The sequence below is a fragment of the Salmo salar genome, chromosome ssa06 (genome assembly GCF_905237065.1).
Source record: "Salmo salar chromosome ssa06, Ssal_v3.1, whole genome shotgun sequence".
NCBI lineage: Eukaryota > Metazoa > Chordata > Actinopteri > Salmoniformes > Salmonidae > Salmo > Salmo salar.
In genome coordinates, this window is record NC_059447.1 from 77,810,865 (window position 1) to 77,833,527 (window position 22,663).

Below are 22,663 nucleotides of genomic sequence, written 5' to 3' on the forward strand. Positions count from 1 at the left end.
GCCTTAAGGTCTATAGCCTGACAAGTATGATGGGTGTAAGGATGCCTTGAGGTCTATAGCCTGACATAGTATGATGGGTGTAAGGATGCCTTGAGGTCTATAGCCTGACAGTATGATGGGTGTAAGGATGCCTTGATGGCTATAGCCTGACAGTATGATGGGTGTAAGGATGCCTTGATGGCTATAGCCTGACAGTATGATGGGTGTAAGGATGCCTTGAGGTCTATAGCCTGACAGTATGATGGGTGTAAGGATGCCTTGATGGCTATAGCCTGACATAGTATGATGGGTGTAAGGATGGCATAGCCTGACAGTATGATGGGTGTAAGGATGCCTTGATGGCTATAGCCTGACATAGTATGATGGGTGTAAGGATGCCTTGATGGCTATAGCCTGACAGTATGATGGGTGTAAAGATGCCTTAAGGTCTATAGCCTGACAGTATGATAGGTGTAAGGATGCCTTGAGGTCTATAGCCTGACAGTGGGATTTTCCCAATCGTGCCTTGTGGAAAATAATAACAAAATCAGACTTCTTAATAAAAAAAGATATATATTTAATTCTGAAATCATCCATAGTATTTACAGCTTAAAAATATAACATTTGAGACAAAATCAGACCGTTTCTTCTGAGTAATACAGTATACAACTCATAAAGTCTAAATTATGAATTAATTATTTACAAAGTGCTTGTGAATAGAATATGTCTCAAGAGATCTGTCATGCTCCCTCTTATTATATTCCCATTTTCAATAGAAAAGTACTTGGAGTTAATTTGGAGGTGCCCTGCCCAGTCCACAACGCTTGACTTCAAACTATGGATATGTTGTCCATAGTGCAGGCACACGACTCCACGATCATGTTGGGGAACTCGGCCACTTCTATCTCCGTGTAGTCGCCCTTCTTGACCAGGTACATCATGGGCAGCGGGGCGCTCTCCGCGATGGTACACTTCCGCTCCCCGTAGCCGTAGTTGCGCTTGGGCTGCTTGCACCCCCCAGCGCATCGGTAGGCCTGGTAGCCCGCGGGTTCGATTATCCAATACTGGGTCCACGTGAGCGCGCGGAAATTGATGAAGTATTTTTCTCTGCAGCACGTGTCCTTATCTGGATTGATTTCACAGTCACCTCGAGACCTAAGCAGAAAATGAATAGGGAGTCGTTAATTAACTTGCACTAATTGATGCGTAAAGGTAGGGTAATTGTTACTGGATCGACGTAACAATATTTAAAAAATATTCTGAATCTGCATAACAAAGCGCGCCTTACCCAAACTCTTCGAGGTTGAGTGTGTAGAGGATCAGTTCAGGTTTTCCCAAGGTGTTTTCCGTCTGGTCCTGGGTGGTAAAGTGGACACTCTTGGCCATTTCTGCCGCGTAGCTGCCAGGTCTCTCGCCCTCGATCCACACCTCCAGGTTCATAGGTGTTTTCTGCTGCGTCTTTGACCAATAGTGCACACCCTGGGTGACATCAAAGCTTATCCAGCCTGTCTCGTGGATGGGGATCAACCTACGGGAAATAAATGGTTGATTAAAAACCTTGCACATAGGTTCTACATTATAAGAACAAAGAACAACACATTGCCTAAAGGAAATGATCTGGACATGACATGGCTTTGCGTAAAATCTTACCGTGAGTCCACCAGAGATGTTGTGTTGGAGCCGTTCTCCAGCATCTCTACCCAGTAGATGGAGACTCTGGCGTTATTAACCGGACGGTGGTTCCTCTTCTCCGGCATGGAGCGCTTGTGAGGAGGGGCTTTCTTGTACAGTTTCAGTTCGGCCATGGTCACCTCGCTATTATGGGGGATGCGGGTGTCCATGTCAAAGACCATCCGTTGCCGAGTGGTGTCCGAGTACACAAACTCCCCATAGATGTCTAATGGAACAGAACATAGAAGTTATTAAGTATTGAGTCTAAAATTCTCACTAACATGAATGGGTTGAAACTATATGTGCACACAAAATGCGAGTAGACAAAACAGTAATTTGTGCACCTGTGCCAAACTCGGTCTGCAACAAGTATGTATAACATCCAAGCAATATATTGCTATTTTTTATATATATAAAAATATATAATCAGATGTATTTATGTCTCAAGCAGGCCTACTAGAAAATGATCTTACCTGCATTTCCTGGGATTCCCCTCAGAATCCCCGCCAAGCTTGGCAGAGACCTGCGCCGCCTTTCGTGGTGCAGCTTCAGCATTGACAGGTATTTATTCTTAATGTGCGCAGGCATTACAAGATTGTCCAAATCCCTTTTGTGAATTTTCGGAACTTCATCCAGTCCAAGTTTTTGAAGCAGTGCATCCTTCATGTCCTTGTGCGTGAAAGCTTTGGAGACGGTGAATAAAGCAGCAGCACACAAAACGCAAGCACGGAGAAAATCCATCATAAATCTTCCAAAAGGGTGTCTTGTCCAGCAAGGAGAAGACAACTACAGTAGCAGAGAAGCTCAGAGCGAGAAAGTGGTCCACTGACATCAGGGGGCCCTTATAAACACCTGGCCCTCCCAGTCAGTCATTGCATATTGAGAATGAGGGGGTTGGGCAGGGGGAACGATAGACTATCTCAACAATAGTGTGACATTAAAAGACACGTCCCCGTCAGGACATCAGAAGTGCCATACTTTCAACGGAAACTATTTCACCAGATTATATTGTATCAGTTTAATTTATAGATGAATTTAAACACCATTCCTCTAAAATCATAAAGGGATTTTATACAACTTATATCCTTCAATTTTAATCAAAGCATTTGTAAAATTCAGTCTCCATATCATTGGGAAGTCTAGTGATGTTTGTGGGAGAAAAAAATAATAAGTTGCAGTAAGAAAACTCATAAACACAGCATAGTTATTGGATTGTTATGGGTTGAGAATATTGAATTGATCCAGAGGCATACATGTAGTAGCCTATTTGTAGTATAGTTCTAAGTAATTTTTGTTTGCAGGATGAGATGATTACAAATTGGTTGGTATTAAATGTTCCTATATGTTAAAATCATCCCAAAGGATGGACACTTGATTGATCAAATATTTTGATCAATACTTAAGTACATTTAATATATATTTATTTATAACAAATGCCTTCCCATTGACTCTTCTTCTTGTTGTCTACATCTGCACAGGTGTTCCAGACAGCCCCTGCCCATGCTGTACCCTCTCAGCCTACACACCCTAATGTGTACATTCCACTGGACAATATAAAGCAAGCCCAGTCTGGCAACTGTCTGTCAGTGTTTATTTCTGTCTGTCTAGCAGCCATTTTAGTTGATCAGGGGCTCCATGTATGGCCCATCACTGGGAGGGGGAGGAGGGGCCAAGGGGATTAGATGTTTATTCCAAACCCATCACCCCTTCTGCCCCTCGGGCAGATTAAAATGATTAGCCAAACAGACAGTTAATCCAAGGGCCGGAGTGAGGATGTGGATTGGGAGGCTCTTCACATGTTGATGATGATCAGATTCCACTGCAGGATTTTCCTTGCCTATTTTGTCACACAAACATTAGAAGAGGGGCTGGTTTTCCTAGAGCGGGCCCTAGTCTGTGTTTGTGTATTGGGGCTTATTTGTTGGGAGATGTCAGACAGACTAAAGGAGGACACAGGAAGAGTAAATGACAGATGCCGGTCAGGGGGACATTGTTAGCCGCATCTGAAGACCACACTCAATGCCCTCTTCTGGAACTACTGTTTTCAAGGCTGTTACAAAATGTTTATTCTACTGAGCCATTTACCTTATGTTCATATTCTTAGATTTTATTATTGTTGTTGCATTGTCGAGAAGGAACCTGCAAGTAAACATTGCGTTGGATGATGTATACCATGTGTATCTTGTACAGTATATACGACTAATAAAAGCTTGAAACTTGTTTCTCCATTTATTAGTTAAAGTGCCTGAAATGTATGGCTGCATACATCCACATCTGGGTCAAATAGACTTGTAAAATACCTAAACTATACATGATTTACTTTACCTGGTACACTGCCTATGGAATGTGCACCAAATGATATGACATACAGTATGTATTTGACCCAAGTCTGCATACATCAATCACTACATCCTAAAGTCTACATAAACATGTGAAACAATTATTTACATTTTAAGAAATATTAAAATCAATACTACTTATATACATTATAGGCTACAATAATTTCCACACCAGTGAACGTGTGATCCTTTCACTAACAAAGTAGTTTGTAATGTAAAGTTGGAATATGCAATAAGATTGTCTGATGATTAGAAACACCACAGGAGACGTGAATTCAGACCAAATGCATTGGGTCAGCCTATACATAGCCTATGGATCTCAGTGACCTCTTGAAAGCACAAAACTAATTTAGTAAATTAAAATACCCCGTGTGATATTTGGCAGTCTTTCCCCCTTCCCTTTTCAATCACAGACAAGACAGGGCGCTGGTTCAAAGCATGGATGCATCTGATTCTCCCAATGTGCCATTCCTCTTCAATCAGAGGCCTGCCAGCTCCTACAATCAACAACAGAAGTGGTAGTTAACATCTCACATCTGCATTAGAAAAGCTGTCCAATTGATCTGTGATCCGCTTCCTTTTGTGAAACATAAAATCCCCCTCCCTATGCATCTGAACATTCCAAAATGGTGTAATGATGCACATGACTGTAAAATCAAACACCCGTTCTCCTTCCATGGTTTGAATTGATTATAGAGAAAGAGATTAAAATTACATTTATCAAAATGTAAAGTGTATGAGTTTCTGTACATTTGCATGGACTTCACTTCAGCACAAAATCAGCAGGCTCGGCCTATTATTTTGAGCATCTCAAATGAGAGAATGAAGCTGTGTGTAAAAATCAATATTGAAGTTGTAGCCCACATTATTTAAATGACATTACATTATTGTCACTAACTTCCTAATTATGCTATATCCTGCCTGATCTCAACATCAACTATTGAAGAAATGCAATGTTTGCACGTGAATTGCTCTACTTGTAGGCTAATTACCCAGTGTTCAAGTGGCCAATGTTGGCCAATAATCTTGTGCAGGGACCAACAGACCAGGCTGGACAGTCAGTTGTATGGGCTATTTAACTGACAAGGCTATAGCCTAATTGTGTATATTTAATATTTTATCACAGTTAATAGGGTCTCCAAAGGAATATGACTACTTGCTTTTATCATAGTAGTTTATTTCTGTCTGTTCAGAGACTATTGGAGACGTATTATCTTGAAAAGGAATATTGTATCAAATTGCCTCTATGCTCTACCTAGGCTACAATAGTATACATCTATCTACTGTAGATGCTTACTTGACAGGTGAGATTCCATATTTGTCATTGTTAAGAAATTATTGACAAACGTGATGTAAATCAATTGAAGTAACTTTTAATTACCTTGTGGATGATTGTCAAATCTACAATCGGTATCTGTATGCAACTCGTTTCGATTCAAAACATCAGTAAAAGGAGTCGGTCAAGTTCCAGGGCTCTCCAATCCTGTTCCTGGAGAGCTATCCTCCTATAGGTTTTCAATCCAACCCCAGTTGTAAACTAACTAACCTGGTTCCGTTTATCAACCAGCTATGTATTAGAATCAGGTGGGCTAGATTAGGGTTGGAGCAAAAACCTACAGGACGGTAGCTCTCCAGGAACAGAGTTCGAGAGCCCTGCGGTAAACGAATGAACATACGTAAGTAATGTCCTTGAATCAAACCTACCGGTACCCCATCCAATAATTATACAGAATTGATTCGCCAGGGGGCGCGGTTGTTCCAAGATATGTCATCAGATCCAATTTGCCACTTCCTTGGCCAAGTACTAGCCTGTGTTGAAAATATAATAAACATGTTTGCTTTATTATGTCAACCCCGATACGCATATTTAATGGAAACAGAATATAACACAATGGTTTTATACCTTCTAGATCATAGGGGTGGTGGAATATTTTTAAACAAAATAAAATACAGCTTTTGAACACTATTTTCAACTGTTAAACCCATAACATGTTTGAACTATTGTCTTTCAAATGTAAATGCCTTTCATGTTGATAGCTCGACATCACCATATTATGCTAGCAGTACTTTTATTTCTGATAATAAGCTGCAAGAATACCAACATTGGTTGATACGCTGGAAGATAATCGTCTAAAGGAGACCAAAATGCGGCATGTGAATGAAGTGCTCATATTACTTTTAATGAAAACACTTTGCAAAATAACAAAACGACCAACAGTCCCGTCAGGTACAAACAACGAAACGGAAAACAACCACCCACAAAACCCCATGAAAAACAGGCTGCCTAAGTATGGCTTCCAATCAGAGACAACGAAAAACACCTGCCTCTGATTGGAAACCATACCCGGCCACAACATAGAACGACAATCTAGACAACCCACATAGAAAACAGAAAACCCAAAATACATAGACAAAAACACCCCCCTGTCACGCCCTGACCAATCTGCTATGGAAAAATGACCTCATGCTAAGGTCAGAACGTGACATAATGTGGAGATAATGAATATTATTGTCAATCAATGAAGTCAATAGTTCACATATTTGACATCTGGTGAGGTCCATTGAAAAATGAAAATCTATTAGATTATTCAAATTTTCCTGGCTGGTAACTGAAGAAAAAAGCTAGCCATGTAAGCTACTTTGTGGCCTATCCCAAAATGATTTAGTGTTTGTTGCTTGCTAATGCTACAACATCTTGTAATTTCATTAAAAAAAAAAGTGAAAGCAGCTCTGGATATACATTTTAATGACCTCCATGTTTGATTGTATTGTCCAGTTCATAACGTGATGTACACCACCCCTATATACACGATTTCACAAATGGTAATTACCACCTTCCCACTTGGTTATGAATGCAGCATTACTTAATGTAATGTGCAGATACAAAAATAAATTATGTTAAGCAATTAAAGGGCCTGTTCTCATTATTAAATGTGTCATTCCATTCTATACCGATCAAATGAAATGCTGAATAATGCACTGAATACAACAGGTGTAGTAGACCTTACTGTGAAATGCTTATTTATGAGCCCTTAAATAAACTAAGTAAAAAAAATCTATAAAAACTACACACAATAAAATTACATGTGGGGGATGGCAGTGGGGGGAATGGCAGTGGGGCAGCGAAGCAAAACCATCATGCATTTTGTGATAAAAGCACCACATTTGTAACAGAGGTAGATTCATGGGTCCCAGCTAGAAGGGATCCAGCTTTTGTCAGATATTACTTTTCGTAGCAGGTTAAGATAATTAACTTAGCAGGTTATGATAATTAGGTTAAGGTTAGGAAAAGGGTTAGGGTTAGGTAAAATGCAAAAAAAACACCCCAAATCTTTTTATGTAAATTTGACAAAAGCTGGATCCCTTCTAGCCATGACCAGATGTATGTACCCTTAAAAGATTTAGATATGGAGCCACCCCAGATTTGGTCCCTGGTGGCATGAATCTAAAGTAAAAGAGTTAAAAGGGCCGTGGCTGCCATATTCCAAAATGGCCACTGTCGGTTATACAATGTTACAATTCTAAAGGCCTTTCGTACTCCTTGTAATATACTATGTGTTACTGTTAAACCTTTTGGTTTTCAGGAGATCCAGGGCAAAAGGTATAGGCCAGAATATGTGATTTAAAAAAATCTAAGAAGTATAGGCGGTTACTTTCTATAGATTTAATGTTTGTAAAATAGTTGTACAGTCTGCAGCCTTTTAGTAAAATGGCTGCCATGGCCCCCAGGGGCCAAATCTGTGGTGGCTCCATATTTTAATATTTCATCAGCAAATCTCCAAATAAAATCTCAGTCCATTTCATAAATTGACTGTCAAGGCCCCCAGGGGCAAACTCTGTGGTGGCTTCATATCTCAATCTTTTGAGGGTACATGAATCTACCTCTGTGACAAATTTTGTGTGTTTATCTCTAAATAGTCTTTCTGAATTGTACAATAGTGTTATCCTATGCAGCCATTTTGGGGTGGCTCCATATCTAAATATTTTTCGGGTCCATAAATGTATCTCTGTTCTAAATCTGGAGCCGTTATCTTAAAGCTGCAATATGTAATACATTTTTTGGGTGACTGACCAAATTCACATAGAAATGTGAGTTATAGATCTGTCATTTCACAGGAGGTTGGTGGAACCTTAATTGGGGAGGATGGAGTGGAATAGGAGGAATGGTATCAAATACAGCAAACACATGGTTTTGATGTGTTTGATGCCATTTCATTTTCTTCACTTAGGCCTGTTCAGCTGGGGTTTCTGTGGTAGCAGGACATGGGGACAGGATCCAGAGTGCTTCCAGTAGGATGCATGTGTCTGTTAAGCAGGGTTGGGATCAATTCTATTTCAATTCCATTTGCTGTCATTCTCATTGAAAGCAAGTCCAAGAAGCGGTAGATCAGTTCTATGTGTGCTACTTCTATGCTTCTCTTTCTTAAGTTGTATTTTTGTGTCTTTTACTTTTGGTTTTGTACACCAGCTTCAAACAGCCAAAAATTCACTATTTTTCATTATGGAAAATATATTTCACAGTATATTTCACACTATACATATATTTCACACTACACATGCTTGTTTTGCCACATAGACTGAAATTAGGCTAACTATTATTTTAGCAACCAGGAAATGGCAGAGCGATTTCTGCATAATCTATAAAACAGTCTTTCTGAAGGGTGGGTATGATTTGTGGAACACTCCAACAGGAATATGTTCCAAAAACTTGTAAATAACAAGGTTGCCAACAAACAATGCATACAAAGTTGTATAGCGGCAGAATAAGATACTGGGTAGGGAGTGGGCTGTTTAATGACTTTTTTCAATCACCAATGTCTGTCCTCACTCTGGTAGCCTATGGACAAACATTAAGAATAAGCTACGTGCTGAGTTGATGCCTGTTTGGCAGCTAGTTAGCTAGGTGAATTAATCATGCTACTTTGTATGCGTTTTTTGTTGGCAACCTTGTACTTTACGAAGTTTTTGGAACAGATTACTGTTGGAACTTCTGCAAATTATACCCACCCCTTCTGAATTCCATAATAATGTTACCATCGGTGGCCAATTTGAAAAATGGTTGCCACGCCCCCCTAGGGGCGGCTCCATATCTAAATATTTTCAGGGTACATCAATCTACCTCTGTGCCAGATTTTGTGCTTTTATCACAATATGCACGATAGTGCCTATTTCTTTCAGTTTCGCCACCTAGCTACAACGACCACAGTTTCCATTCACAATATTGTCCGCTATCCTTCCAGTATACCCTCGCGTCCCACAGGACAGCAGATGCTGTGACGGCAGTGTGTGACGGTCGCCATGATGAGCTGGGGTTTTGCCTGCAGCAAGCTGTAGTTCGAGAACCGCAAGCGACCGACGTGGGAAGCAAGGGGGAAGGCAGTGTACTGGATTGGTATGAGCAAGAATGCAGCTTTTTTCTTGACGGGAAAAAGCTCAACCCCTCAGAGAAACCGCATTTTCGACGGATACAGCAATGGACATATATTCGAACCATAGTTTTAAACTGTGAAGAGGGCCAGGCAGATGATTTTAAAATAATTGGATTTAAACGAAAAAACTAGCTAGTTAAGCCTTGCGCCCTTCCATTCTCAGACTCAACAGAGGAGGGGCATTGCATTCAGGCTTTGTAGCATTGCAGATCTAGTGTTGATGCATTTTTTGTCGCTGCAGTTTGGATAACCACATCTCAACAACTCATGGGATTGCTATAACTGCATTCTCACGGGTAATATTTTCATTGGGGGTATTTTTGCCAGGAGACGACTGGAAAAAATACGTAAGGAAATACTACAAGCGGCTTTCATTAGCCTACGTCAAAATCTGCTGGCCAGGGCAGGGTCTGCAATTGTGAGTTCTCCTTTGTGTTTTGGGGGAATAGGATAAATAAAATGAGGAAATATTACATGGCTCACTCACCTCCGAGATACTCTATATATACCTTTGTGAGAGGTGGATCATGATAGTTCTATTTTAGCTCGCTATTAGCTTGCTTGCCTCAAAGTTTTTATTCATTTTGCTACAAGGTGAGACAGAGACAAGCTAAGCGAACTTCTTCTGTTCGTCCCTGGTCAGCCTGCATATAAGGCTTAGCTAACTATTTAAGTGAGTTAATATAATTTCCTCTACTAGCATCACCTGACTACAGTTTGAATCATGTCGGGAGAGGTCCGTTTGAAGAAACTGGAAAAGCTGATCCTTGACGGCCCAGCTCAGTCAAATGACCAATGCCTTAGCGTGGAAACGCTATTGGATATCCTTATCTGCCTGTATGACGAGTGCAACAACTCACCCCTCAGAAGGGAGAAAAACATCTTGGAGTTTCTGGATTGGGGTAAGTTCCCCCCCCCCCTTTTTTTATGTAAAATGATAATGGTGGTGCAATGTGGCCCCCCTTTTACCACATACCTTTTTATAGTTGTAGAGACCTCAGCACAAGGCCTGGTCATGAAGGAGCTGCTGTCCTCTTAGCCTAGGCCACCTCCACACCTCCGTTTTTAACTTCAAGGCAATTGTGCTTTTTTAGTGTATGACTGCTTTTGGGGTACTTTATATCCAACTTGAGTCGTGTCCCATAACAAATTGACTTTACACACCAACAGCCAATGTTACCATTTGTTGTAGTGGCAGTAGCCAGGCAGTGGCCTAGCACGAGCCCCAAATGTCATGGAACGTTTGCAATTGTGTGTGTAACCTCTCCCCCACTCACGGTCATTGAAAAGCAAAGCACAGGACCACACACAACTTAATCATTTGTTGAAAAAGCGAACTGTGTGTGACGACATTGGTGGTTTAGTTCGAGCACTAATGGAATGCGAACGACCTTTTATCTGACTGGTCCGGTGGTAACTCTGTATGGGTATGCCTTACCGAGATGCCCAAGGGCCAAGTGGGATTTCATTTGGACATTTACCCCGTGTTAACACACAGACCCAGCCAGAGGCCAGGGGAAACACTGCAATATTTACTGCAATTAGGTGCTTTTATTCAGGACTCAGCCATTTCACTTACAGTAGCTGCAAACAATGGAAATCATTTCATCTTTACAAACACCATAGAAACACTATCAAAATAAGTGTATGCTTCATTTAGGCTAAGGTGTTGTAATGTATTGCGAGTACATGTAGCCTACTAAAATAAAGCATATTTCAACACCTTTGGTGGTGTCCTCCTTTTGACCTCTGAGCTTACCACAAGGTTTGATGACATGATTTAACAAATGCTTCATAACATAATTAATCGTGCTTATACCCAGGCCTGTCACATAAAACACCATTCCCCAAAGATGGATGAGACACTTAAATTCAAAATACACCTTTCACTTGGACTTTAATCTTCACAAAACATAATGCTCAAAACATTGCCATTATAAAACACCATCATGTTATAAAGTATTGGACTAGCTATGACTTATGTCATCCCTGATATCCCTTTCATGCTCAGCCCACAACAGTAGACAAACATTACTATAAGGTTTGCTTTTCGTCACTTAGTTTGGTGACCTCATTTTGGTTGATATGGCAACAGACCCTTGTATAACCTGCAGCCATCAGTGAATGGACCAGGCTTAGTTCACCATATCCTTCTGTTACGACCTTATAACACTAACTACCTAGTAGTAAGCAGAAGATTGGAAGAGGTGTTGACCTGAATTACACTATTTTTAAGGCTCAATTATGAAATATGTAACAATTGTTTTAGCTGCTTTGTTTATTTGCTATTAATGGAACATTATGTTCAGCACAATGCTACAGCACTAGCCTTTATTATACACTAATAACAATGTTATAGGCCTAAAACACTATACTGTACTTTATGATACTATACTATAGGCCTACTATCTATGTAGCCTGAGAAGTTGAAGTCCAGATATGAGGAGGATCAGAACAGAAGAAACAACTATCTGTTTTGAGAATGAACTTTTGGTGTGGTTCTGGTGTGGTTCTGGTGAGATGTGGATCTGGCAGGATGTGGTGTGATGTAGTGTGGTTCTGGTATGGTGTGATGATGGTGTGGTTCTGGTATGGTGTGGGTATGATGTGGTGTGATTAGAGGTCGACCGATTATGATTTTTCAACGGCGATACCGATTATGGAGGACCATAAAAAGCTGATACCGATTAATTGGCCGAATAATTTTTATTTTATTACATTTTTTTCCTTTTATTATTTTTTACAATTTCATTTTTTTATTAAAAAAAGTGAAATATATAATATATATATACTGCTCAAAAAAATAAAGGGAACACTAAAATAACACATCCTAGATCTATATGAATGAAATAATCTTATTAAATACTTTTTTCTTTACATAGTTGAATGTGCTGACAACAAAATCACACAAAAATAATCAATGGAAATCCAATTTATCAACCCATGGAGGTCTGGATTTGGAGTCACACTCAAAATTAAAGTGGAAAACCACACTACAGGCTGATCAAACTTTGATGTAATGTCCTTAAAACAAGTCAAAATGAGGCTCAGTAGTGTGTGTGGCCTCCACGTGCCTGTATGACCTCCCTACAACGCCTGGGCATGCTCCTGATGAGGTGGCGGATGGTCTCCTGAGCGATCTCCTCCCAGACATGGACTAAAGCATCTGCCAACTCCTGGACAGTCTGTGGTGCAACGTGGCGTTGGTGGATGGAGCGAGACATGATGTCCCAGATGTGCTCAATTGGATTCAGGTCTTTGGAACGGGCGGGCCAGTCCATAGCATCAATGCCTTCCTCTTGCAGGAACTGCTGACACACTCCAGCCACATGAGGTCTAGCACTGTCTTGCATTAGGAGGAACCCAGGGCCAACCTCACCAGCATATGGTCTCACAAGGGGTCTGAGGATCTCATCTCGGTACCTAATGGCAGTCAGGCTACCTCTGGCGAGCACATGGAGGGCTGTGCGGCCCCCCAAAGAAATGCAACCCCACACCATGACTGACCCACCGCCAAACCGGTCATGCTGGAGGATGTTGCAGGCAGCAGAACGTTCTCCACGGCGTCTCCAGACTCTGTCACGTCTGTCACATGTGCTCAGTGTGAACCTGCTTTCATCTGTGAAGGGCACAGGGCGCCAGTGGCGAATTTGCCAATCTTGGTGTTCTCTGGCAAATGCCAAACGTCCTGCACGGTGTTGGGCTGTAAGCACAACCACCACCTGTGGACGTCGGGCCCTCATACCACCCTCATGGAGTCTGTTTCTGACCGTTTGAGCAGACGCATGCACATTTGTGGCCTGCTGGAGGTCATTTTGCAGGGCTCTGGCAGTGCTCCTCCTGCTCCTCCTTGCACAAAGGTGGAGGTAGCGGTCCTCTTGCTGGGTTGTTGCCCTCCTACGGCCTCCTCCACGTCTCCTGATGTACTGGCCTGTCTCCTGGTAGCGCCTCCATGCTCTGGACACTACGCTGACAGACACAGCAAACCTTGCCACAGCTCGCATTGATGTGCCATCCTGGATGAGCTGCACTACCTGAGCCACTTGTGTGGGTTGTAGACTCCGTCTCATGCTACCACTAGAGTGAAAGCACCGCCAGCATTCAAAAGTGACCATAACATCAGCCAGGAAGCATAGGAACTGAGAAGTGGTCTGTGGTCACCACCTGCAGAACCACTCCTTTATTGGGGGTGTCTTGCTAATTGCCTATAATTTCCACCTGTTGTCCATTCCATTTGCACAACAGTATGTGACATTTATTGTCAATCAGTGTTGCTTCCTAAGTGGACAGTTTGATTTCACAGAAGTGTGATTGACTTGGAGTTGCATTGTGTTGTTTAAGTATATATATATATATAATTTATTTGTAATAATGACAATTACAACAACACTGAATGAACACTTATATTTTAACTTAATGTAATACATCAATAAAATCAATTTAGTCTCAAATAAATAATGAAACATGTTCAATTCGGTTTAAATAATGCAAAAACAAAGTGTTGGAGAAGAAAGTAAAAGTGCAATATGTGCCATGTAATAAAGCTAACATTTAAGTTCCTTGCTCAGAACATGAGAACATATGAAAGCTGGTGGTTCCTTTTAACACGAGTCTTCAATATTCCCAGGTAAGAAGTTTTAGGTTGTAGGAATTATAGGACTATTTCTCTTTATACATTTGTATTTCATATACCTTTGACTATTGGATGTTCTTATAGGCACTATAGTATTGCCAGCCAAATCTCGGGAGTTGATAGGCTTGAAGTCATAAACAGCACAATGCTTGAAGCACAGCGAAAAGCTGCTGGCAAACGCAGGAAAGTGCTGTTTGAATGAATGCTTACGAGCCTGCTGCTGCCTACCACTGCTCAGTCAGACTGCTCTGTCAAATATCAAATCATAGACTTAATATAATATAATAACACACAGAAATACGAGACGTAGTTTCCGGATTTTACCATATTAATGACCTATCATTTCGAAATCAAGACGTTTATTCTTTCAGTGAAATACGGAACCGTTCCGTATTTTATCTAACGGGTGGCATCCCTAAGTCTAAATATTGCTGTTACATTGTACAACCTTCAATGTTATGTCATAATTATGTACAATTCTGGCAAATTAATTACGGTCTTTGTTAGGAAGAAATGGTCTTCACACAGTTCGCAACGAGCCAGGCGGCCCAAACTGCTGCATATTTCCTGACTCTGCTTGCACAGAATGCAAGAGAAGTGACACAATTTCCCTAGTTAAAAGAAATTCATGTTAGCAGGCGATATTAACTAAATATGCAAATTTAAAAAATATATACTTGTGTATTGATTTTAAGGCATTGATGAATGGTTAGGTACGCATTGGTGCAACGACAGTGCTTTTTTTCGCGAATGCGCTTGTTAAATCATCACCCGTTTGGCGAAGTAGGCTGTGATTTGATGATAAATTAACAGCCACCGCATTGATTATTTGCAACACAGGACAAGCTAGATAACTACACATGGTTGACGATATTACTAGTTTAACTACTGATTATGTTAAGATTGATTGATTGTTTTTTATAAGATAAGTTTAATGCTAGCTAGCAACTTACCTTGGCTCCTTGCTGCACTCACGTAACAGTTAGTCAGCCTGCCACGCAGTCTCCTCGTGGAGCGCAATGTAATCGTCGGCCATTCCGATTAATCGGTCGATCTCTAGGTGTGATGATGGTGTGGTTCTGGTATGGTATTTTTATTTTATTTCACCTTTATTTAACTTCTCTAGGGCCAGTGGGACGATTTCGTCCCACCTACGTAACAGCCAGTGGAATCCCGTGGCGCATTATTCAAATACCTTAGAAATGCTATTACTTCAATTTCTCAAACGTATGACTATTTTACACCATTTTAAAGACAAGACTCTCGTTAATCTAACCACACTGTCCGATTTCAAAAAGGCTTTACAACGAAAGCAAAACATTAGATTATGTCAGCAGAGTACCCAGCCAGAAATAATCAGACACCCATTTTTCAAGCTAGCATATAATGTCACATAAACCCAAACCACAGCAAAATGCAGCACTAACCTTTGATGGTCTTCATCAGATGACACACCTAGGACATTATGTTATACAATACATGCATGTTTTGTTCAATCAAGTTCATATTTATATCAAAAAACAGCTTTTTACATTAGCATGTGACGTTCAGAACTAGCATACCCCCGCAAACTTACGGTGAATTTACTAAATTACTCACGATAAACGTTCACAAAAAACATAATTATTTTAAGAATTATAGATACAGAACTCCTCTATGCACTCGCTATGTCCGATTTTAAAATAGCTTTTCGGTGAAAGCACATTTTGCAATATTCTCAGTAGATAGCCCGGCATCACAGGGCTAGCTATTTAGACACCCAGCAAGTTTAGCACTCACCAAAGTCAGATTTACTATAAGAAAAATGTTATTACCTTTGCTGTTCTTAGTCAGAATGCACTCCCAGGACTTCTACTTCAATAACAAATGTTGGTTTGGTTCAAAATAAAAGCAGTGCGACAGAAACAACAACACAGAGTTACACATGGAATAAACAAGCGTACAGTCAATAACACAATAGAAAAAAAATAAAGTCTATATACACTGTGTGCAAATGGCATGAGGAGGTAAGGCAATAAATAGGCCATAGTAGCAAAGTAATTACAATTTAGCAGATTAACACTGGAGTGATAGATGAGCAGATGATGATGAGCAGATGATGGTGTGTAAGTAGTGATATTGGTGTGCAAAAGAGCAGCAAAGTAAATAAAAACAATATGGGGATGAGATAGGTAGATTAGGTGGGCTATTTACAGATGGACTATGTACAGCTGCAGCCATCGGTTAGCTGCTCAGATAGCTGATGTTTAAAGTTAGTGAGGGAAATATAAGTCTCCAGCTTCAGCCATTTTTGCAATTTGTTCGAGTCACTGACAGCAGAGAATTGGAAGGAAAGGCGGCCAAAGGAGATGTTGGCTTTGGGGATGACCAGTGAGATATACCTGCTGGAGCGCGTGCTACGGGTGGATGTTGTTATTGTGACCAGTGAACTGAGATAAGGCGGAGCTTTACCTAGCATAGACTTATAGATGACCTGGGGCCAGTGGGTCTGGCGATGAATATGTAGCGAGGGCCAGGTGTGGGTATGATGTGGTGTGGATATGATGTGGTGTGATGATGGTGTGGTTCTGGTATGGTGTGGATATGATGTGGTGTGATGATGGTGTGGTTCTGGTATGGTGTGGGTATGTGATGTTGTGGTGTGGTTCTGGTATGGTGTGGAGATGTGATGATGTGTGCGTATGATGTGGTGTGATGTTATGATGTGGTTATGATGTAGTGTGATGATGGTGTGGTTCTGGTATGGTGTGGGTGTTGTGTGATGATGTTGTGGTGTGGTTCTGGTGTGGATATGATGTGGTGTGATGTTGTGGTGTGGTTCTGGTATGATATGGTGTGGTGTGGGTATGATGTGGTGTGGTTCTGGTATGGTGTGGGTATGATGTGATGGTGTGGTGGGGTTCTGGTATGATGGGGTTCTGGTATGGTATGGTTCTGGTATGGTGTGGTTCTGGTATGGTGTGGTTCTGGTATGGTTCTGGTATGATGTGGTTCTGGTATGGTGTGGTTCTGGTATGGTTCTGGTATGGTGTGGTTCTGGTATGGTGTGGTTCTGGTATGGTTCTGGTATGATGTGGTTCTGGTATGATGTGGCTAACTGTTGAACTCCAGTAGAAGACATCCACCCCACTGGGTCTCTGATTGGTTATATCGGCAGCCTGTCCTCTCATACCCCTGCTTCTTTTCATACATTGGTTGTGGTGGTGAGGATATCTTAAACACACCATACACCTCGCTTAGTTACTCAGAGTCCTACCCAGGCCAGGTGTTGATGGGCATGGTAGAAGCTAGGAGGGTCCGTGGGTGCTGATGATGGGGTTGATTGTGATGTGAAGGGTCAGGACATCCTTGTCACGATGCTGGATGTTCTACTTTTCCCTGTGATGATTCCAGAGGGGCAGCTAACAGGAAACACAGGAACTGGCTGCTTGGCTCTTTGGGCACATGATGTCATACCAGGAAGTGGCTCAGCTGTGTATTGTTGGTCACTGCTGTCCTGAAGCCTTTGACTATAAAGCTGGCAGTGGTCAGGTCACTCACTCACACTCTCATTTATTAATTAATACACACACACACACACACACACACACACACACACACACACACACACACACACACACACACACACACACACACACACATTTAGTGGGTGAAAGGTTCCTTTTCCATTGCCCTGAGAGGGATCACCATCGTGAAGGGGTACTATGGAGTCAGAGGGTGGTCGTGTCATGTCACAGTGGATGTCTTCCCTGAACCCTCACTCCACATCAGACCATTGAAGTGGCCTAAACATAGCAGACCAACAGTCGGTTACATTTTCATGCCCTCCCCCAAATCCTTACATAGCACACATACCCATTTCTAACAGTTTCCCAGCTCAACCAAACAAACCACCTAACCAAAAGAGGGTGAAGCTGAGAATGAATCCTATTTTCTAGCTGCAGGAAGCTGAACCTCCTATATATGAATGACTGGCCCTGGTTTTCTCACCACTCTCTCCCAGAGAGTAGCCGACAACTCGGTTTATTAGCAGCCTCTGAGGACCAAGAGGTTTGTAAATGTCCCTCATCTGTCGCTGGGATGACGCCTCTCTCCCGGCTGTGGATCCAGCAGGCCAGGCAGTACTTACAGAACATTTTGGGGTGAATATGAACACATTTGCAGGCACACAGGCTGAATAAGGACCATTACTCTACTCATAAATGACTTCTAAATTAGTCAAACCCAGAGGAACAATTAGCCGCTCTTCTCCCCCCATCCAAGTCTAGACCAATGACACAGTGTGACATTATTTCTCACTTGTGAAAGGATGAAATTAAAATCCCAAGTGGTAGTCTGTCTGAGCTAGATACTGGAACTGTTAAAAAAGGGCCATCTACTCAATGTGTCTGGAAAACACACTGTAAACAAAATATTTGTGTTATTATTTCAGTCCGGTATCATATTGGATTATTATTATTTGACCCTGCTGGTCATTTATGAACATTTTAACATCTTGGCCATGTTCTGTTATAGTCTCCACCCGGCATAGCCAGAAGAGGACTGGCCACCCCTCATAGCCTGGTTTCTTTCTAGGGAGTTTTCCCTAGCCACCGTGCTTCTACACCTGCATTGCTTGCTGTTTGGGGTTTTAGGCTGGGTTTCTGTACAGCACTTTGATATATCAGCTGATGTAAGAAGGGCTATATAAATACATTTGATTTGATCAGTGCCCAGATTTCTGGCTTCAACCGGGAAAACTATTAACAGGCCCAGCAGAACAGGCCCGGCGGAACAGGCCCGGCGGAACAGGCCCGGCGGAACAGGCCCAGCAGAACAGGCCCGTCAGAACAGGTCCAGCGGAACAGGTCCAGCAGAACAGGCCCGTCGGAACAGGCCCGTCGGAACAGGCCCAGCGGAACAGGCCCAGCAGAACAGGTCCAGCATCTTAGTGGTGCTGACCTAGTATCAGTATAGCCTTTTAGATTATAATGAATATAATTCAAATCAAATTTGATTTGTCACATGCGGCGAATACAACAGGTGTAGACCTTACAGTGAAATGCTTACTTACAAGACCTTAACTTACAATGCAGTTTTAAAATAGTAACTAAATAAACTAAAGTACCATAAAAAAAAAGGAACACAATAAAATAACAAGAGGCTATATACAGGAGGTACCGGTACCGAGTCAATGAGTGAGGGTACAGGTTAGTAATGAGGCTATATACAGGGGGTACCGGTACCGAGTCAATGAGTGAGGGTACAGGTTAGTAATGAGGCTATATACAGGGGGTACCGGTACCGAGTCAATGAGTGAGGGTACAGGTTAGTAATGAGGCTATATACAGGAGGTACCGGTACCGAGTCAATGAGTGAGGGTACAGGTTAGTAATGAGGCTATATACAGGGGGTACCGGTACCGAGTCAATGAGTGAGGGTACAGGTTAGTAATGAGGCTATATACAGGAGGTACCGGTACCGAGTCAATGTGTGAGGGTACAGGTTAGTAATGAGGCTATATACAGGGGGTACCGGTACCGAGTCAATGAGTGAGGGTACAGGTTAGTAATGAGGCTATATACAGGGGGTACCGGTACCGAGTCAATGAGTGAGGGTACAGGTTAGTAATGAGGCTATATACAGGGGGTACCGGTACCGAGTCAATGAGTGAGGGTACAGGTTAGTAATGAGGCTATATACAGGGGGTACCGGTACCGAGTCAATGTGTGAGGGTACAGGTTAGTAATGAGGCTATATACAGGGGGTACCGGTACCGAGTCAATGAGTGAGGGTACAGGTTAGTAATGAGGCTATATACAGGGGGTACCGGTACCGAGTCAATGAGTGAGGGTACAGGTTAGTAATGAGGCTATATACAGGGGGTACCGGTACCGAGTCAATGAGTGAGGGTACAGGTTAGTAATGAGGCTATATACAGGGGTACCGGTACCGAGTCAATGTGTGAGGGTACAGGTTAGTAATGAGGCTATATACAGGGGGTACCGGTACCGAGTCAATGTGTGAGGGTACAGGTTAGTAATGAGGCTATATACAGGGGGTACCGGTACCGAGTCAATGAGTGAGGGTACAGGTTAGTAATGAGGCTATATACAGGGGGTACCGGTACCGAGTCAATGTGTGAGGGTACAGGTTAGTAATGAGGCTATATACAGGGGGTACCGGTACCGAGTCAATGAGTGAGGGTACAGGTTAGTAATGAGGCTATATACAGGGGGTACCGGTACCGAGTCAATGAGTGAGGGTACAGGTTAGTAATGAGGCTATATACAGGGGGTACCGGTACCGAGTCAATGAGTGAGGGTACAGGTTAGTAATGAGGCTATATACAGGGGGTACCGGTACCGAGTCAATGAGTGAGGGTACAGGTTAGTAATGAGGCTATATACAGGGGGTACCGGTACCGAGTCAATGTGTGAGGGTACAGGTTAGTAATGAGGCTATATACAGGAGGTACCGGTACCGAGTCAATGAGTGAGGGTACAGGTTAGTAATGAGGCTATATACAGGGGGTACCGGTACCGAGTCAATGAGTGAGGGTACAGGTTAGTAATGAGGCTATATACAGGAGGTACCGGTACCGAGTCAATGAGTGAGGGTACAGGTTAGTAATGAGGCTATATACAGGGGGTACCGGTACCGAGTCAATGTGTGAGGGTACAGGTTAGTAATGAGGCTATATACAGGAGGTACCGGTACCGAGTCAATGAGTGAGGGTACAGGTTAGTAATGAGGCTATATACAGGAGGTACCGGTACCGAGTCAATGAGTGAGGGTACAGGTTAGTAATGAGGCTATATACAGGGGGTACCGGTACCGAGTCAATGAGTGAGGGTACAGGTTAGTAATGAGGCTATATACAGGGGGTACCGGTACCGAGTCAATGAGTGAGGGTACAGGTTAGTAATGAGGCTATATTCCAATGGTACCGGTACCCATTCAATGTGTGAGGGTACAGGTTAGTAATGAGGCTATATACAGGAGGTACCGGTACCGAGTCAATGAGTGAGGGTACAGGTTAGTAATGAGGCTATATACAGGGGGTACCGGTACCGAGTCAATGTGTGAGGGTACAGGTTAGTAATGAGGCTATATACAGGAGGTACCGGTACCGAGTCAATGAGTGAGGGTACAGGTTAGTAATGAGGCTATATACAGGGGGTACCGGTACCGAGTCAATGAGTGAGGGTACAGGTTAGTAATGAGGCTATATATAGGGGGTACCGGTACCGAGTCAATGAGTGAGGGTACAGGTTAGTAATGAGGCTATATACAAGGGGTACCGGTACCGAGTCAATGTGTGAGGGTACAGGTTAGTAATGAGGCTATATACAGGAGGTACCGGTACCGAGTCAATGAGTGAGGGTACAGGTTAGTAATGAGGCTATATACAGGAGGTACCGGTACCGAGTCAATGAGTGAGGGTACAGGTTAGTAATGAGGCTATATACAGGGGGTACCGGTACCGAGTCAATGAGTGAGGGTACAGGTTAGTAATGAGGCTATATACAGGGGGTACCGGTACCGAGTCAATGAGTGAGGGTACAGGTTAGTAATGAGGCTATATTCCAATGGTACCGGTACCCATTCAATGTGTGAGGGTACAGGTTAGTAATGAGGCTATATACAGGAGGTACCGGTACCGAGTCAATGAGTGAGGGTACAGGTTAGTAATGAGGCTATATACAGGAGGTACCGGTACCGAGTCAATGAGTGAGGGTACAGGTTAGTAATGAGGCTATATACAGGAGGTACCGGTACCGAGTCAATGAGTGAGGGTACAGGTTAGTAATGAGGCTATATACAGGAGGTACCGGTACCGAGTCAATGAGTGAGGGTACAGGTTAGTAATGAGGCTATATACAGGAGGTACCGGTACCGAGTCAATGAGTGAGGGTACAGGTTAGTAATGAGGCTATATACAGGAGGTACCGGTACCGAGTCAATGAGTGAGGGTACAGGTTAGTAATGAGGCTATATACAGGAGGTACCGGTACCGAGTCAATGAGTGAGGGTACAGGTTAGTAATGAGGCTATATACAGGAGGTACCGGTACCGAGTCAATGAGTGAGGGTACAGGTTAGTAATGAGGCTATATACAGGAGGTACCGGTACCGAGTCAATGAGTGAGGGTACAGGTTAGTAATGAGGCTATATACAGGAGGTACCGGTACCGAGTCAATGAGTGAGGGTACAGGTTAGTAATGAGGCTATATACAGGAGGTACCGGTACCGAGTCAATGAGTGAGGGTACAGGTTAGTAATGAGGCTATATACAGGGGGTACCGGTACCGAGTCAATGAGTGAGGGTACAGGTTAGTAATGAGGCTATATACAGGAGGTACCGGTACCGAGTCAATGTGTGAGGGTACAGGTTAGTAATGAGGCTATATACAGGAGGTACCGGTACCGAGTCAATGTGTGAGGGTACAGGTTAGTCAAGGTAATTTGTAGGCAGGGGTAAAGTGACTGTGCATAGATGATTAACAGTGAGTAGCAGCAGTGTAGAAACAAAGGAGGGGGAGGGTGGAGGGGTCAATGTAAATAGTCCGCGTGGCCATTTGATTAATTGTTCAGCAAGCTATTAAGGAGCCTTTTGGACCTAGACTTGG

The 22,663-nt window shown here is 42.6% G+C and overlaps 2 protein-coding genes across 11 annotated transcripts in view; one reads left to right on the top strand and one right to left on the bottom strand.

Moving 5' to 3' along the window:
- Positions 1-809: 809 nt before the first annotated feature.
- LOC106608128 (left-right determination factor 2) lies at positions 810-2,391 on the bottom strand. Its single transcript, XM_014205871.2, has 4 exons — positions 2,124-2,391; positions 1,630-1,876; positions 1,268-1,507; positions 810-1,134 (listed from the first exon to the last, which is right to left on the bottom strand). The coding sequence occupies exons 1-4, from the start codon at positions 2,389-2,391 to the stop codon at positions 810-812; spliced, it is 1,080 nt and encodes a 359-aa protein (XP_014061346.1).
- Positions 2,392-9,088: 6,697 nt separating this feature from the next.
- LOC106608118 (serine/threonine-protein kinase MRCK alpha) overlaps positions 9,089-22,663 on the top strand; it is a 113,277-nt gene continuing 99,702 nt past the window's right edge. For 7 of the 10 annotated variants that reach the window (XM_014205845.2, XM_045721034.1, XM_014205848.2 and 4 more), the window contains exon 1: positions 9,090-10,320. In XM_014205845.2, coding sequence (XP_014061320.2) covers positions 10,143-10,320 — 178 coding nt within the window. In that variant the 5' untranslated portion in view covers positions 9,090-10,142. Of the gene's footprint in view, positions 10,321-22,663 lie in introns of all 10 variants that reach the window. The other 3 variants (XM_045721029.1, XM_045721031.1, XM_014205849.2) reach the window with 3 other exon arrangements.